This window comes from Crocodylus porosus, unplaced genomic scaffold (assembly GCF_001723895.1).
Source record: "Crocodylus porosus isolate Cpor-Errol unplaced genomic scaffold, CroPor_comp1, whole genome shotgun sequence".
Taxonomy (NCBI): domain Eukaryota; kingdom Metazoa; phylum Chordata; order Crocodylia; family Crocodylidae; genus Crocodylus; species Crocodylus porosus.
Window position 1 is genome coordinate 3,696,327 of NW_017728921.1, and position 19,157 is coordinate 3,715,483.

The 19,157-nt window shown below is 37.2% G+C and overlaps 1 protein-coding gene across 7 annotated transcripts in view; it reads right to left on the reverse strand.

Moving 5' to 3' along the window:
- HECTD4 (HECT domain E3 ubiquitin protein ligase 4) overlaps positions 1–17,479 on the reverse strand; it is an 80,785-nt gene extending 63,306 nt beyond the window's left edge. For 5 of the 7 annotated variants that reach the window (XM_019538803.1, XM_019538808.1, XM_019538805.1 and 2 more), the window contains exons 1-13: positions 16,966–17,315; positions 13,176–13,265; positions 12,643–12,773; positions 10,279–10,387; positions 9,675–9,813; positions 8,768–8,938; positions 7,448–7,640; positions 4,244–4,405; positions 4,028–4,141; positions 3,142–3,282; positions 2,519–2,751; positions 1,887–2,032; positions 19–89 (exon numbers count right to left, since the gene is read on the reverse strand). In XM_019538803.1, the coding sequence (XP_019394348.1) occupies positions 19–89; positions 1,887–2,032; positions 2,519–2,751; positions 3,142–3,282; positions 4,028–4,141; positions 4,244–4,405; positions 7,448–7,640; positions 8,768–8,938; positions 9,675–9,813; positions 10,279–10,387; positions 12,643–12,773; positions 13,176–13,265; positions 16,966–17,228 (1,963 nt within the window). In that variant the 5' untranslated portion in view covers positions 17,229–17,315. Of the gene's footprint in view, positions 1–18; positions 90–1,886; positions 2,033–2,518; positions 2,752–3,141; positions 3,283–4,027; positions 4,142–4,243; positions 4,406–7,447; positions 7,641–8,767; positions 8,939–9,674; positions 9,814–10,278; positions 10,388–12,642; positions 12,774–13,175; positions 13,266–16,965 lie in introns of all 7 variants that reach the window. The other 2 variants (XM_019538807.1, XM_019538806.1) reach the window with 1 other exon arrangement.
- Between the last annotated feature and the right edge of the window lie 1,678 nt (positions 17,480–19,157).

Below are 19,157 nucleotides of genomic sequence, written 5' to 3' on the forward strand. Positions count from 1 at the left end.
ACAATAAGAACTTCTTACCTTCAGTTAAGACCAACTTAAGTAAGTTATTGATTTCTACTTCTCCAGGATATAGGATATTTAAACCAGAGCTAAAAAAAATAATAATAATATCATATCGACAGCTGCTTTCTCCTGCTATTTAGAATAATAGAATTTATTCTATAGAATTTATACTATACTTTAAATAAGTTTTGTTCCCTAAACAGAGGATTCTCCTGCCCTGAGCCATTTGCTCCTTCTTAATTCCATGGCTGACCATATCCAAGTAGATTTGAAATAAAGACTCAGAATCATTAATTCATGGAAAATCAATGAATCATATTTCAGATTTGATTCCAGATTTGTCCAAAAAATCATGAATTCCAAGCCTGAAGTACAGGTTAGTATCTTAATACCACAATGAGGAAAAGGAAGGATTTCTGGTCTTCACTGATCTGCTCTTTTTTTTAATCTACCCCAAATGTTCTAAGAGATTTCCTGACCAAAGAAACATTTAAATAGTGTAACAATAACTTAATTGTTGCCCAATATCAATATATGCAGTGAACAAATCCAAAGACATTTAAAAGATACTTTTTCAAATATATTCTCCCATGCACTTCAATGGTTGCAAACCTTGTGGAACTTTGTGGTTTGTAACTAAAACACACAGGTTGATCTTTGGAAGATTTTGTTCTCAAGCCTTGGAACACTTCCCACTTGAAAGCAGAATTAGATCTGTGAACAGAACATTTGAGACAACTTTCCTTGCCCTTGAGATGAACGTTATCTTGTTTTCTTGATAGATAATTGCCTTTTTTTCCATTGTTATTGTCCTCTATTTGGCCCTGCGGCTGTTTTGACAAACCATGGAAAAGAAGTCATTCAGCTTGTAGTTCAAGTGCAGCAGCAGCACCATCTAGCATGCTGGGGAGCTGAAACAGCTGTTTTGTGTAAGCTTTTCAAGGGCTGATGTCTCAGCAGACACACTGTGTTCACTCCCACACGTTCACAGGATTCTTGTCTCTCCTCCCTATGTGACTCACTGGACAAATGTGCTATCCCCTCTGTAGTTTTTCAAAGTGCTCATCAACCTACAAGCATCCTCTACAACCCACTCTGCTTGCCCTCATGCTGCTGGCCACCTCCCAACAATCTGAACTTACTTTCTGAAGCACTACTATTTACAACTAACACAAATATTACCTTCATTTTAGAGCATATGCAAACTTATACATTACAGCTCAAGGAAATCACTTCACCCATGACTGAAGTGTGGACAAATGAAACTATTATGCTGGTTTAAAAGCAGGGGTGGAATATAGCAGATTCATCTGAACTGCATTACCTCTTTCATCTGTCCTCTTATGCTAATAGGAGCTCAACTGCAGTAATTTTACTCCCTCTTTCATTTAGGTAAAATTATTGTGGGTTAGTTTCCCATATTGTGACAGACAAAACTTATTATAACTGGAAAGTCCTTTTAAAGCAATGTAATTGCTTTGTCCATCTACAGTCATTAACTGGAATATTGCAGCTATTCAACACCATGCACCTGATTAGGGTGACAAAATAAAGATGCTGTAGCTAATAAAATCTACTACTGAGTTTTTAAGTAGACATAATAATGTAAGCTATTACCTAATAAGTCACCATAACCATTTAATGTATCCTCACTATCCAAACTACATGCCAGATTTAAAAGATGCAATGATACTAATCTAAAATTAAACTGCTGAAGGCACAACTAAAACCTAGATTCTTGTAATAAAATTGAGGGTAGCTGTACTGTTAACCTGATTAATTTGGAAAGCCTAAAAACCCTCGAAGCCAATCATAATACTCTTTTGCAGTAATCGGTCAGATGCTAGGATTCACCTGGATCTGAGTAAACAGCTGATATTTACCTGATTGCTAGGCAAACCTCTTTCTGAATTTCAGAACAAATCTGGTCCTTTGGTGCCATCAGTAACTGCCACAGTAACAGGCCAGATCGTCTAACAATGTCTCTGTTTCTCTCAGTTTGGGGGCTGAAGAAAAATTTTAAAACCACCTGCAAAAACAGAAAGTTAAAAGTGAATTTTCTCCCTGCTCCAGAGAAATCCTTAAGAAAAACATCTTTAACAATGGCTTAATGGGGAAAAGAATTTTGAACATTTTTGTTGCTAAAACCCTAATTTTGCAAAGGATTCCTCAAAATTTGCAACTGAGTCAGAAATTAGATCCAAAATCTCCTGAGTTTCAGGCTAGCAGGTTAACAAGACAAGCCATCCTTCCTAACCTTGCACTTCCTACCCTCTGGAACCTTTCCATTCTGCAAAACGGGGATAAGTATTTGTTTCTCAGAGTCCTAATTTTAGGCTGGAAGACATTATAGAAACAAAGAGAAATACAATGTCAATTTTAGGTCTATGTCCATTAGTTTTTTTACTTGACAAAAGTCATCATTCCTTTTCTAAAAAAGCTTACTTTTTAGCCTGCATTCTCAAAGATCTCCTTTAGAGAGCTGATTCTAAATATATTTGAGGTTAGTTTATACCTGAAAGACAACAAGGATGCAGCGTATAATGCAAGTGTCTCCATTAACCATGGCTTTCTCCATGATGTCACAAATACTGCTGAGATGGTGTGCTTCAATTGGATGTTGCTTGCCCAAAAAATTTGTTACTGGAAGATTGTTACTGGCTGCAAGCAGATTGAGTTGGTGGATGCACATGGCACCAACATGGTGCAGTAACTGGTTGATAACCTCATTTGTGGTTATAGCATCCCCTACAAGGAAAATCAAATTTCAATACTTCTATGAAATGTACACCCACATTTAAAATACATTATGAAATCAGTATCAGCATCAGGCCAATGCAGCAGTGTTTCTGTTACCACTTGCATGAAAGGCAAAGGATTTCTGTGCAATATTTTTAAGCACTAAAGACAGTAAAAACCTGGTATCTTTCAAACACACGTGCAAAAACATCTTTTTCTTCAATGAGATCAAATAATTCTGTCCAATAAGTATATCCACTTTTGCATGGAGCAATATGTTGTGACTTTCTAAAGAAAGTCTGTTTAGCCATTTATTTGAATTTACAGTATGCTACTGTAAATTCACTTACATATTTCACTTGCACCTTATACAAAGTGCTGATGGTAGGTTTACCTCACCTTTGGGCTCTGTAATGATATGGATAACTCCTAGTCTCTGACAGACATAATGGAAAGCTTGGTTTCCAGGATTACACCACTGATCAATATAGTCATTAGAGCATGTCCATATCATGTTATTCATAGTATCATAACATGCACCTGCAGAGAGAAAAAATAAATACCTGTATTGAAAATATCTGACTATAGCAAATTCTATCATAATATTTTTAAACCGAAATATTGCTATATCTGATATTATCTCCTCAATTCTATTACATGGCACACCAAGCTACTTAAAAATAATGGCTGGGAATAACAAAATATTAAAAGAATTTTCCTAAAGTTGTTAATGCATACCCTTCCTCTGCTCTCAGAGAAACATGTTAATTCTATATTTAGTATTCCACCATGACCTTATCACTCATTGCTTGCTACCATTTGCAGTCAACTGAAAAGTTGGGGCTGTATCAGATGCTGCTGTTCCCAAGAAAAAAAATCAGATAAAATGGTTTCACAATTCCTTTTCTACAATCATTCACATACTCACTAATTATTCACATACTACATACTTATAGGAAAAAGAGAACAAGAAGAAGATTTAGAACAAAAATTCTTCTATTATTCTCTTCTGCTAGGATCAATGATTTTGCTCACTCCTGAAGCTGGCATGTTACTTATATGTTGTATAAGGGTGAGAAATGAGAACCAGGATCTTCCTCCAGTATGTCTTGAGTTTTCACTTTACAAATTCTTGTCTACATTTAGACTTTTACAAAATTTAAACAATCCATAAATCTGGGAGCTCATAAATTGCTTATGAGGCATGGCCAACTGAAATAAATTTAGGTAGAAAACAGGTTGCTACAGTACTGCTTGGTTCTCATAAAATGTATCTATTTATTACCAAGTCCGGGTACGAGGGCCCCACGTCCAAGTGAGCTTCCTGCAGCATCAATGAGATCTGCTCGGCTTGTGAACTGCCCATCCGAAATATTGAACACCAAGCTAGAAGCAAGGACTTTGGAGAGAAGAAAAAAAGTCTCCAATTAATCTCTCCGAAGTTCATCATATTTTACAGGAGTGAGTTTCCTTAGATATGCCAGAAACACATCACACTTACTTTTCAGTGATGACAAACCACTTGAACCACCAAACAGTGATCGTGTAGCAGAACTGCCTGATCCACCGGGGGGTGGGACCAACATCACCAAATACGTTCCACATGTGTAAATGGGAGTTTTTCGTAACATTTTTAGTGGCAACCCACAACTAGTGTTGGCAGCTGAAACATTAAATAGAAACTACAGTAAAAAATGTGTTTTTCTGAACAATTAAATATGTAGAATATAATAGGTGGCAAGACTTATAGGCTTTGGCTTTGGAATTTAAATAAATTCACCAGAAATTCTGATTGCAACATTTGTGCAGAATTTGGAAGTAGCTACTAGATCTGAAAGATTCTTCATAAATTAGGTGTTAATCCCTAAGAGAGCATACATGGTTTCAGATGTATTTTTCAATATGATTTAGAAAAAAACACATCTTTAAATATGAATAAGAATACCGAGTCTTAGTTTCCACTCTACCCTCTCCATAAAAACCTAGCCAAAAAACGAAAACAAGTACCTAACACAGAGAGGCAAAGAGATATCTGCCATAGGCACTACAAGGTGATAAAGTACTATGGGCAACATCTTAAAGCCAGAAAAGGTTTTAAAGACAAGAGGCCGCCTGGGATTCATCATCACTTTACCTTAATACATCCTTTGTATCTATTAACCAATAGTGAGCTAACCACCCAGACAAGCAGGTTAGAATGAAGCTGCCTCCACCCTTCCCCAAGCATTATCTATTTGGGGTTCGTTCACGAGCAACTCAGAGTTCTCTTTCTATAACACTTCAATCCACTACTTAGCCAAATGTGATCCTTTTAAAGATGTTCCACATATCTTCTTTTTCTATACCCTGACACAGTCTGTAAGATCTGTACAAACTTTAAGAAAATATTTACAAAAAGTATTGTATATTCCACTCAAGCTTCAAGCTTTCCAAGTACTTAAGTGGTACCTGGATCTATGAAGTATTTAAAAGTTCAGAACTTTATCATGATCCAACATTAGCCAGTGAGCCCAGACCCCCAGAGCATCTTTGGGAGAGGAAGAGAACTGTTCAAGACCTAACTAAATAAAATCTTGCCTGGGGGAGATACTTAAAAAAAAATCCATCAAAAGCCATGAAAGTAATAAATATACCAGTTTTGTCAAGGAATCTTATTAAAACAATCCTAAATTATTAGTGTCAAGTTCATAACAAAGTAATGTTGTAATATTTACAATACATACATATTTTATACCAACATCCATATACTTGCCTTTTCATCAGTAATAATATAGGACACTATCAAAGATGAGAAATTCTACCACAGCCCCAAAATGAATAGGGTATGATAGAAAAGCTCGGAATGGGAATGATACCTAGACGCTTCAAACAGCATGGAGTATCGCATCTGAGCATCTCTTGCTCAAAATGTATTTATACAAGGTTAATGAAATTTTACAACATACACTCTGTCACTTGCATAGAATATTAAGAATAAGATTAACTGTTCTCACACAGAGTAGACCGAGTGGTGCAATATCAAAATTCATTTTGAAAGCCTCTGATATCAAACAACAAGAAGCAGCTTATTTAGGATTTTCTACAGTATCCTATTCCTAGTAAGAATTAATGATGCCATAACAGAAGTCATTCATTATGCTATCATTACAGATCTATTAGTGCTTTAATTATGAACCACTGTCTAGAAATAAAACATTTGTTTGAAAAAAATGTCCTTTTATATTTCTTGGAGGATTCTTTTTAAGGATCTCTACCCCAGTATACTACAAATGCCATTTTTGACTGCTTACAAGATACCTTCTACATCTAGCTTGTTTTCCCCTTTCTCCCATTTTCATTAACCCCCCATGGGATACAGGTTCACTATCTTGGCAATTAAAATTTTCCATCACTTTTTCCCTCCAATATCCAAGCCTGCCAATTTTCCTTTTACAACAGTACTGCCAAAATCTGTCCTTTCTTCTCTCTACCCATAACCAACATTTTGTCCAAAGCTTGTTAGAATCAGATATGTAACTATTCAAATGTCCTTTGTCATGTCCATTAGGGGGAAGAGGTGATCATCACATGACTTCAATCAACTCAGAAAGCACTTGGTAAGCTCACAGATCTTGCTTACCACTCCAATCAGGCTTCAGCCCTGCTCCAATCCCTTCCCATGCTTTACTTACTCATCCACATAAAGGCGGGTAGCTTTGTCCTTAAGAACGTATACATAAGGAGAAGCTCACTGCTAAAACTTATTTGCTGAGAGCATAAGCAAGTCAGTTCTGTCTAAAACACATCTTTCCCACATGTGTGTAACAGTATTGGTTTTATTTCAGGATGTTCAGTCTTCATATATATCTTCTGCATTTTGAAATTTTCAGTTAAGTAAATTTCATATAACCTATGGAAAGTTTACAAGATGCAGTGGCAAAAACATTTTTTCATCTACTTCAGGAGGTTTGCTGTAATGTCAACGCAAAGGGAGACTGAGGCCTTTCAAGAGTAATTTAGGGGTGATCTGCAGTGCAAATTCGCTTGAAATTTTCCCTACTTTTCTACAATTATTCCTTTTAACAAAATAAGCAACTAAAGAAATTACCTCCAAGTTGCACTATATAAGTTGCTTCTCAGATAAGAAATTATATTTTCTCCACTGCAGTATGCTATGTTAAACATAATGCTTAAAAGGCCAATGTATCCTGAATTGTACTTAATCTTGAAATAGTTGTACTGAAACTGTGGAACTAAGTGATGAGAAAGGTACCAATCAGTGTGATTAAGGGGGGCAGAACTGAGCCATTCAAGAGCATAGCTTCAATAACAAGATGTTGGGTTTACAATTATAGCTCCTGTTGTTCAATGCTCAGCTTCTGTTCTCTTCCAGAAGCTTAATTCATATTAAGATGACCTACATTTTTTCTACTAGACTTCTGAGTGTTAACCATCTGCATCAAAGTACTTTTATATAAATATTTCAAAGTTATCTTTGCAAAGAAGTTAACACAGCTCAAAAATATTTTAATACACTTGTAGGCAAAAAACAGTATTGTGTCTGACAGCAGTTGAAAAGAAACTAAATATAGACACCATACACACAGGTGTGCAAGATATGGTATGTACAGAATTATTTCTCGTCCCACATATAGCAGTTCTTAAAATTATGCATCATTGAAAACAAATGTGCTAAACATGTAAAACGATAGAGAATGTTTCTAACCTGCTTGATCCTCTTTCAAGGTATTGGAGATGGTAGAGCCAGTTAGTGCAGCCAGTGTTGCTGATGGGGAGGCTCTGTATCTTGAAAGCCTACTCAGAAGCATTTCATTAATACTCTTTGCAGACTCTCCCTCTTTTCTCATTAGTATGATGCGTTCCTGTAGAGGATTTGCTATGCATACACCATTTTCTACCTATTCAAATGGAGAAAAAAGGTCTTTAGATATAAAAATGTCTAAGATAAAGGAGATAATAGATCACATCTGGGCGTGAACACTACGTGGGATGAGAACTTCTTGCAAAAATTATTTAAAAAGGTAATTGCTGTAAATATCTAGATAGATTTATTCTGATTATGATGTAAAACCAACATTCCTGAATGTAATACCTTCAGTCCTTGGGAACGCAGAACTGTTAGTCTGTTTTCCATAGCAATAATTAATTTCTATAAATATATCTATAACTATACAACCCCCTATTTTTAGGGTATATTATATGAGATTTTTTTTAATCATTAAGTTTGAGAAGAAAGGCCTCTCTGTCATGCACAACGTGAAAAATCTGAAGGGAAAGTGTCCCTTGATTAAGTAGTTTGGGATAATAAGGAGAAGGCCTACAACTAGAAGGTTTTACTGCTGTACAGCAAAGAACTGGCAACACCAGCAAAATGATAAGCAGGGCTTTTGTTAGGAAAGATGCCATTTTGATAAATATTAACATTTTATACAGCGTTGAGACAGGAGTGTTACACTGTTAACATTTCCTTTGCATACAAAGAAGCTGTTGAAAGGAAAAGAATTCCAAACTCTAGAGATCTCCAAAAAGTGTAATTTTTCTGAAAAGCATTCAGATTTACTTAAAAGCCAGTGATTGAAAAGTTTGGTTGCAAAGTGAATTATGCAGCTTTGCATATACATGACTTCTGTGAAAATGATCTATTTATTTTATTTATTGTGTTACAATGGAATAAGGTCAATCTGGAATAAACAACTTTTGATGTATATCTCACATTTATACTCAGTTATTTATTTCGGCATGAAATGAACCAAGAACAATGATGCAAATATACTGCACATACTGTACAACTGTTATGCCAGCATGGCCTTTAGAGTGCAAAACTTATAGCTTGACTTTGTTTTGTTCAACAGTAGTTATTTGCTGATATTTTTATTATTTGTTAGGTTACAAATATTAGCACTTAAATCCACCATTTTTGTGTCTCCCAACTTCACTAAATGTTGGCATTTTAAAGTGCTACTCATGTTATCAAATTAAGACAGAGTAAGAAAGCAGTTGCAAAGTATATTTAAACTAAACTTACTATGAGTTCAAAAACGTCCATAAAGACAGAGTGTCCCTTTGGTGTTTTTTCATTGAGGCTCGCAGGAGACCAAATCCAGTAGAAATAGGTACCATCTGAAGAAAGATGCACGGTGGTCATAGTACTGCCAACTGGGAAGTGATTTACTGGCATTGGGATTATTTGACACACCTACAAGTACAGTAGGAAAGCAAGAAAAAAGAAGAGAGTCTTACCAGTTCACATTTCACAGTCTGTTCTCAAGTCTAGCAGTATATATCAAAAGGGTGTTTTGGTATTAGTAGCAAGGCTTGTTAGGCTTATTTGTGCACTTTTAATTATTGGTTAGTCTGAGGGGTAGCATATAATGTTTGCCTACTAGAAGTCTGTGCTAGCACGACATCTAAATATCCATCTACAATAAAGTCACTGGTTTCAAATTGCAGGAAACGTACACACATTTTTCTAATGGTATCGTACAAGTACTAACAGTTTTGTGCTTTCCCCTACTTTTCCAAAATGTTAACTTCTAGAATCAAAATGCTGAGTTTGAGGAAACTCACTGTATGCAGTTAGAAATAACGAAACAATTTATTCTTTTATTTTTTACTAGAATTTCTTTAATCCAGAACAGGAAAAAAAATCCTTTAACCATGTTGAGAGAGAGAGAGAGAGAAAGTGTGGCTGGTCTGCAAAACACAGATTCTGGAGAGTAGCGAAGATTTAAATTATTCTTACACTTGAGGAAAATGGAAGGGTCTGGGAGTTTTGCATCCTCTAGAACTATTTGATTTCCCACCAAAAATCCATTTTTCTTTGCCTGTGTTCTGCTACTACTAGTTTGTGGTCTGTATGTACAAGTACTGTGACACCATAGATGGCTTGTGAGCTGTCATATAACTCTTTTTTTTTTTTTTTTTTTTTTTACCTGAAGGGTATGCTGATCAATGACCTGGAAAAGGGAATGAGGCTTATTATCAAAGGAGACAGGACGATGAAGAAGTTTGCCATTGCCAAAAGCAACCCAACCAGCCTCCAGCTCTTCATTACGACAGTATACAAAGCCTCTGGAAAAAAGGATGGTAGGATGTTAAAACCTTTAAATATGTTACATCTTTTCAGAACTGTCCTGAACTCCTCCTGACCCTAGCTACAGATTCATATATCTAAATATTTAGTGCTGTAATGCTGGTTTTATCTTTCAAAAATTATAAGTAATGAACTAGTTATTTGTATAGTAAATTCCATAACTAGAAACCAGTTTGCAGTTAAACTAACTACAGCTTTCAATATGTTAACAAAAGCATAATAAATCATTGCCTAACTTGGATGGTGCTTAACAGCAATAATTATCAGAGGGGAAAACCAGTAACAAAATCTGATTCCCTGAAAAAATGGTTTAATAATAGTAATAAAAAAATTAAGATACTTAGCACATCTCATTTCCTTTGAAAGGGTTTATCTTGACAAGATAAAAAATGAGCAGAGGAAGAAATATAACTATGTGAACATTCAGCTCTGCTGTGGCTTACCGTAAAGTACCATGTAATCCAGATCCTAATTTGCTTATTCCTCTGCCCACTGAATTAGTTGTATAAAGATAGAGTCCATCTGCTGCAAGACAGCGCCCTAAATCTGCATCTGAAATGGGAAGGAAATGATCAGAGACCTTTAACAGGCAACACAACCATGACGATCATGTCTGTTACACTCAGAACAATGACTGAAAACCTATGGGAGACTCTCCTCTACACTGATCAGAATTAGTATTGTAGTTTTTATACATAGTTATTCACTGTGTATTCCTTCTCACTCTATATGAAAAAAACAGGCATCTAGGACATGTATTTCACTAGTTTCCTATTTCTAGGTTACCTTTTCACCCCAAAGTTGCAGCCTCAAATCCCAGATGGCTCTTGGTTCAGAGCTGAGGCCACAGTTACTGTATACACAGATAAACAGCTCATAGACTTTACTGGCTGCAGACTTTTAAATCAACAAATATAGTGCAAGCTGGATGGCTGCAGTTAACTGTGCTTGGGAAGCAGGACCTGTTCAACTGGACTAACTGTAGATGGAAAATGCTTCATCTTCATTAACAAAATCTAAAATTATTTCTTACAATACATTTTTAGCATTTTCTATTAAAGGGCAGAAAGGAGTGGAGGACCATTTTCTTTTATTTTCTTGACAAGAACGCAATTCTTCTTTCCAGAGCAGTGGTTCTCAACCTTTTTAGACTCAAGGCACCACTCAGAAAATGCCAGCTCTCATTTTTCACTCATTTTTTTACTACAAAATAATAATATACTATTTCTTTTGTTGCAAAGAACTCAGAAAGACCACAACAGCTCAAAATCTTTTTAATGATATCAATTCCTATTTGAAATCTCTGGGTTTATGTTGTGAATGATGTTTGTACACCCAAGACTGCTAACACTGTGTGGCACCTCATGGCCCTCTTGAAAGCATCTCAAGGCACCCCAGGATGCTGCAGCACCTTGGTTAAGAATCACTGTTCTAGGGTGTCACAAGAGGCTATAGGTGTTCACATATCAGTACCAAATGGGAAGAACATACCTAAGATGTATTAACATGCAAACTTTTCTGCTCAAGACCACCCCTGCTGCTTAAAACACTGTTTGGAGCCTTGTGAAAAAGTGTACAGTACCCCTGTACAGTTGTAAAATCATTACTGATGCAACTCACTTTTTCTCTTTATAAGTAACCATTTGTTCCTCTGATGTTTGTTAAACTGAGAAAGATTTTTGATCAAGGAGGACCTCATCTCTAACATGCTTTTTTTAATTGTCAGTTACAAAAATACGAAATTCTAAGTAAAGGGGGATGAAATGCAGAAAAATCTGATTCACTGTTGACTACTAAGGCTAGGGACCTACCAAATTCACAATTTGTGATTTTTGTGGAAACCATGGATTTGGAAGGTCCCCTGTGAAAAAGTTGGCAGTGAGCGAGAAGGAACAAAAAAAGAGAAAGTACGCTGCAAAAACAAAAGGGCAGAAGGTCCTCCCGTCCTCAAGCAAGAGGGAGGAAGTTTGGGGAGCGGGAGGGAGGGCAAAGAAATTTCTGCAGCAGAGTGCAGCTGATTGGCTGAGGGGCACCAGAAGTTCCACCCCTCCCTGAAGACTGACAAAGGGTCATTGGCCAGAGACATGGCAGAGGGGGAAACACGGACAGACAACACATGACCCTGCAACACTCCACTGTGAAAATAGAGACCACCTCCACTTTCAGACCACCAGCTTTTTTGTAAACGTCATGTATTAGGTAGGTTTCTAACTATGGCACACACTATATAAAAACAGGGATATGAAAAAAAACCCAGTCTATTTAATGTATTTGTGTGCTCCGCATTATAGATTCAGAAACAGAGAATCTAAGCTTTCTTTAAAAAATAAAACATTCTGGCCCTCGTGGCTGCCAATTTAACTGTCTACACATGAACAGAGTGCAAAACCAATACTGTCATCTTCCTGAGTTTGTATTATATGCCAATGCACCAAAATAACAGTGTGGGTAGCCTTGTAAAATTAGATCCCTGACCATAAAAGTAAATTTGGAATGTGCAAGATGGAAAAATGACAGCCAAGCTAGCCATTTTACTGTGCAAAGGTGGAGCTTTACAGATAAAACAGCTGTCTGCCCATTTCTGTAGGGCCCATTTACGCTCGCTTCTGAAAATGTGACCTGTGCGTTCCATCTGACTGCAGAGTGCTCCAGTTTTCTGTCATTTGATATATACTGTGACTGCTTTTATGCTATTTACTAGAAGCAGAAAGCACTTTCAGGTTCTAAAGATTTAAAAGCACCGTATCATTCCAAAACATATCTTTCATTCCCTCCATGGATCCTGTCCTAGTTGTAAACTAGCTCACCTTTGTTTTCAGTGCCAGAACCACTGTTGGCATCAGGTGCAGGTAACATATCTTCAAACCCCCAAGATACTATGTGTTTTCCTCCCAACAGACAAGAAGGAGATCCAGGTCCCCCTTCTAAAAGCAGCAACCTTTAAACAACAGAGGATAGATATAATGTAAGTTATGTCAGGAAATGTATGAAAAAAATTTAATGTAAAGAAAAATGTCAGGAAAACTATGAAAACAACAATTAACCAGCTCAAAAGCTAAAGATAAAAACATTTTAAAAAGTGAAAATTTTCACGTCAGAGTTCATATTAAGTCATTCTAAGGAAATTTCAGTGGTTTAATTAAAAACATATATTAATGGACTCATCAAGAATTGGCCATTTAGTACTGTCTTTATGTAAATTGACTGGATTTTGATCTTTCCTAGAGCTTTCAATTTTCATTGAGTTAAGCTGTTTAGTCCCATTTCAGGATGGACATTTTATCTTCATGAACATCTGCACATTTTCAGAGTTGATACAAAACACTAAATTACTACCTACCTGTATAATACATCAGCCACAGGCAGGGATCCCAGATCAGTCTGTTTCTGCAACAAATGTACTGTATGAACAAAGGTTTTCAGCGATCCCCTAGGAGAAAAATAAAACTAGGGATTAGTTTGTTGAAAAGAGAATGAATATGCACACAAGGCAGCTCTCAAAAGAAAAAAACAGGCAATTAGAGTATAATGTCCATCAGTGCAAAATCTCAGTGATGGTTCTCTTTCTCACACAGAGAAAGCTTCTCAGTTTGCATCCTTCACCTGGATGATCTCTATCTCATGTCAGAGGTGGCAACCATCAAGGATGGGAATGTTAGTTATCGGCCAGCCATAACCTCAAAGCAGCTCCATGAACAATACCCAAGGAAAGACTTCAAATGGGGAAACTTCAAATGCTTCTTCTACATCTTCTCCAATAAGACTGCCACATTTACATATTTGGTTAATCTGATGAGAGATGCTTACTTACACATTCAAGTACATCTAGTTCCCCCAGGAATAAAGTTAGATTATCATCAACTAACAATGGTAGGGCTAAACACGGCCAGTCAGCTATGAACCGACAGTATTTTATTATCTAGATCAGTTAGAATTGGCTGAAATTTTAAAAATCTATTTTTGAGGGCACGTTTATAATAACTTTTTAAATAGGAATTCCTATTTAAATATGAATGTGGCATTCCTTCAAATAGCCTGCTCTCTGTTAAAGAGAGCAGAATATTTGAAAGAATTAAGGCATGACATCCTCCTGAAAGGATTAAAAGTCACTTTACTGGAGAAACTTGTAAAAGTTTGTCTCTTGAAAACTTAGTCTCCACAACAGCTCTACTTCAAATTGTACTCTTTGTTGATTAGTAAATTGTAGAATATATATATATATATATATACACACACACACACACACACACACACACATATATATATGTATGTATGTATGTATGTATGTCAGTACAGTTGGATCTCCTAATGGTGAATACAGTTTTCTGGAATTAAAAAAAGGATTTTTTAATAGCTATTTTATAGGTTCTGATAAAATTATGAAATGAGTATTAAAGGATGGCTTTGTTTCAAAATTTTAAAACTCTTATTGATCATGAAAGAGTTGACTGTGCCCTAGTTGCGACAATATTCAGATGCAAATGCACTGTTTCTGAAGAATTGCAATTAATTAAGTGAAGATTTTTTTTTCCCCTAGATGATTTCTTTCGCTATGGGTGTCTTTGGGTTTTTCCCTCATAAATGGCCATTCTACTGTTTGTCTTTAATGCTTCCTCACAGGCTTTGGGAGATGTCCCTGGTGCCAGTTATTTCAAACTGATGTCTGCATTTTTCTCTTATAAAATGGGAAAAACTCCATCTAGGGACCTCCTGAGATGCTTAATTTTATTTCCCTCCGAAAACTTCAGTGGGTCATTCAAAAATTAGGTCTTATATTCTTAGGAAAATAAAGCCCCCAAGATTGGAAAAGGGAATCTCAATAAGAATCTCCTCTTAAAATAACTTTCATATGAGTGTGTTTAGTGCATGGAATTATTTTGAAATGTAAAGAAATCCCTGACTTTTGTAGGTAAATGAAAGAGATCTCAAAATACTATACTACACTGTAGATAAAGTAATACAAATCTGTTGAAAAAGATCTGTGTTTCAGTTTTGTCACTTAAAACTGTGTTTCCTTTACACATTGAACTGAATTAACAGTATTTCAAAGCTTTTTGAGAGCTGACATCTGGGACAGAAAGAAATAAACTGAACATGATAAATGAGGCTGTGTTATACCCCTCCTGCTTGGGTCAATAAATTTTTGCATTCCAAAGTCATGTTTAAAAAAATAAATATTCCTAGCTTATCAGTTTAATCTCATCTACCCAGGATAAACTTGACTGAATACCTTATATTTAAGGCAATTTCCAAAGTAGAAGAGTTTGCAAAATACATTAAAACTATATGAAGTTCATCACTGACTTCAGTGGTCATGCACATCAATAGGTCAAACTACTAGGGCCAAATCCAAACCGAATTGGACAACCCTTTAATTTCTCTGAATCGAATTGGAACCCTCCAAATCGATTCAGAGAGATTTGGACATAGATACAACTTTAAATGTTTTTTTCTACATACCTCTGGGTAGCAGGAGGCTCATAAATGCTGTGAGGCTGGGACGCATGGAGCATCCCACGGGAGCGCAGGGGTTCCCCAGCATTCTCGGCAGCAGACCTGGAAGTGGATCAGAAGCACTTCCAGTCTGCTTCTGGGTCCGCTGGGGAGCACGCCTGGGGACGCCGCCCACAACCCCTGGCTCAGCAACTGGTGCCTCCTGGGTCTGGGGGGGGGGGAAGGGGGAAGAGGAGCACCTGGGGTCCCCCCACAGCTGATCGTCAAGCCGGGGGTGCGTGCAGAGGGCACGCCCTGTGCGCTACCCAGCAGACCTGGAAGTGGACTGGAATACTTCCGGTCCACTTCCAGGTTCGCTGCCAAGCATGTGGGGGGCCCCTCCCACTCCTGTGGGACACTCCATCTGCCCCACCATCGCAGCTTTCACAAGCCGCACTGGTACCTTGAGGTATGAAGAAAAAAACATTTAAAGCTGTGTACATGTCCGAATCACTGATTCTCTGAATCAGCATCAAATTTTCAGATTAGGCCTAATCAAATCAGGGACAGTGATCCAAATCAACGAATCAAGTTGGCATGGCAGGGTGTTGGAGTTGATGATCTGCTCAGGTCCCTTCTGACCCTATCAACTATGAAACTATGAAATCACTGTCCCTAATTCAGGACAAATCCGAATCAAACAGGGCCCGCTTCGCACACCCCTACAAACTATAGCAGTCTTTTTTCAGATTCAGTGTTGAAGAAATCTAGTACAACAGTACCTGATAACATTCCTCTCTCCATGTGTTAGTTTCTATTCTGAGAAACAGTTTCCTTTGGGTTAAAACTCTACTTTACCACTTTATTCAGAGTTAAAATGGTAGACAAGTCTCAGCTAAAAAATAACTTTAAAAAAAGTTTAGGCCAAGATTTTCAGAATTCACTATTGATTTGAGGTGCCCACCTTGAGATGACTTAGTTTTCAGAAAGGGATGAGTGGGATTCCAATAAATAAATGACTGCATAAAAAATATAAATCACCAGTTACTTTAGAAAGTATCATTCAAGAATTCTTACCCCCCCCCCCCCCAAAATATCAGAATATCTTTCCTACTCTGAGGCCCTCCCAAGGTCCAGTGGCAACTCACTGAGAAAGACCCTACTGCAATTTAAGGCAGAGTATTGCTGAACAGACACAAAGGCAAGCTGCCCTCCACACATCCTTGAAGCTACAGGACCAGGGGGGTGGTAAAAGCATAAAGAAGAGAGAGAACTCTTTTACCATGGCCTCCCCTCCAAAGAAATAAAAAAGGTGAGGAGAATGTTTCAAAACCCGTTTCGATCATTCCTACAAAAGGACTCACTATAATGAAGGAAACCCACAAACATATTATTCAGTTATAACCTAAAACCTTCTATGTCTATGCTCAGTATCAATGCTTAATTCACTAAATTCATTTTTCACAAGTATTTTTACTATTAGGAAACTGAACGTTAATGTAAAATAAAATGCATTTCAGCAGTAGGTAATTTTTGGTGATTTCTTAGTTGTTCTAATAAAAGGTATCATCTCTGAACCAAGAGTTTTAGAGTTTACATTTCTTTCAGCAGTAGGAGCATATAACTTCTGGTACTGTTTAGCACAAACACATACTACCAACATCAACCATACTGAGCTCAATTAACATTTTTCTCACCTTGCACAAGCCAAGGCAACCAGGGCAGCAGCTGCATTTTCTTTTTGCTTATATGGAATCTGCTGGCCTGTCGCAGAAGTATCCTCCAGCCAGGAACAGAGCAGTGATTCTATTCCGTTAAGACAGTCAGCTGGTTCCTTAGTCAAACTCAAAGGCTGGCAGTCCCGAAGGCAATTCAATAGCACCTCAGCAGTTATGTTACAGAGAGAAGGGTCTGTTCTACTTTGAGACTGAATGAGAGGAAAGACCAGTAAGAGCCCCATTCGAGAAGTAAATGGTGCCTGCTCAGGTTGCTGTAACAAGCCCTGACGTTTAAGCAAAGCCAACGTTTCTTCATCCCCAGAGCTTTCCCGTTCGTGTTGCTCCTCCAAGGCGAGCTGGCGCTGGGCATTCCAGAGTCCACGCAAAGCATTTAAGCGGTATTCAAGAAGTCGGGCATATGCGTTGCTCTGGTTTCCACATACAGAACGTAAACGCTCAGCTAGTTCTGTTGGATTCTTGGTTTCAAATGTTAGTATCTAAAAAAAGGGAAGAAGTAGTTCACATTTACTAGTGCGACTCGAAAAGCAAAGTCAAACATACCCATGGAATACAACCTCTACATATTAAACTGAAACATAATGTGAGTCTGTTTTCAGTCCATGCCCCAGAAAATATGGAATTTTTCCATGAAGTACATTGTGTAATACTTCCTCCGATTTTAGACTGGTTAACATCACTTCTCTAAATTTAACAAGCAGCTTTGTTTGCTTCCAGCTATTCCTCTTAACTTCATTCTGATACTCCTAATTTCTTCAGATTCAAATTATTTCAGATTATATCACCTCAAACAGCTGCTGCCACTTTCTTCTCAGATAGCATTTTTTGTAAGGAGAAATGTCTTGGCACTTCCGTGCAAAGAGGGAAGCAAAGCTATGACAGCAACAACAAAATCACAAACCCCGACAGAAAGACGAGTGTTTGAGAATTTTTCCAAGTGCTAAGAGAGAAAACCAAAATATACGAGACAACCGATAGGTCATCTTTCTCCCTGACACTACCACAGCTGAGATCAGCAGAATAACTGGACCTGAAGTTTCAACAGAATCAAAGAGGGCTGCTAACAGTGTGTTTTTTCTGCAAGAAGTCCTTGGAACTCACTCACTCCTCACCTTGGTCCATCAGAAAAGCTTTCTGGGTATGCTGCAAAAGCTTGTCACTTGGGCTAATCAGGAAGGAATGGAATAAGAGCCGAGGTGGTTACACTTGCCGCAGTCCTTTTATGTTTTAATTTTTGAGATAGCCATCCAGGGTATACGATAACATGGCTACAGCTAAATCTTATGAGTCTGCAGGTTAGGCAAATAAATTGTTTCAGGAAAAGTTATTTCCTGGCTTCATGAATGCGGTAAGCGGGATTTGTTACTACTAAACCAGAATGAATTAAAAAAACCTGAAAAATCTAACTGTATTTACACCATTATAGAGGCTAATATTCAGCCATTAAAATGCAAGTACATTTTATATATCAATTTCTCTAAGCAATTGAAGAATATTAGCTTCTAAACTGTATTATACAGAACAATATTTACTGTAAATACATTTTTCAAATGCTAAGCTTTGTGAATTCTATTGCCTCCTGGAGACAAAATTAATCGACCTGTTTTATAGAAGCAATCATAACCTAAAACTTCTATTCAGAGAAAGTCAAAGTAGACTGCATTTGCAAGAAATTACACTTTTAACTCACAAGGACGAATTTTCAAATGGAAAGTAACACATAGGAACAGCAAAGAGGAAGAACAATTCATGAAGATCAGTTTTAGAATATGCACATACTGCTGTCATCTCAGACCTCCTTTTAGAAAACAAAAAAAGAAATAAAACAAAAACCAGTAGGTCTTCCACAGAAAAGGCAGCTCCCTCAAGAGTTAAAACCTAAGGAGAAAAGCCTGCCTTTTAACGAAAGTTTACTATACTAATGTCAAAGGCATCACAAAGGGGAATCATTGTGTGGCTATTTGGGGTCTCCTTTGATACTGTTATAAGCACTAGAAAAATTGATTTCTTTAGATCACTTATGTTGTGTTTTTCAGCCTCTTTCTTTCTCAAAAAAATAATGGGGACTTCAAAGCATGTGCCAGATGAGGCTTAAACACTTAGTTGTGCCCAATGAAGCCAAAAGTCCCCATGTATCACTATATTAAATTCAC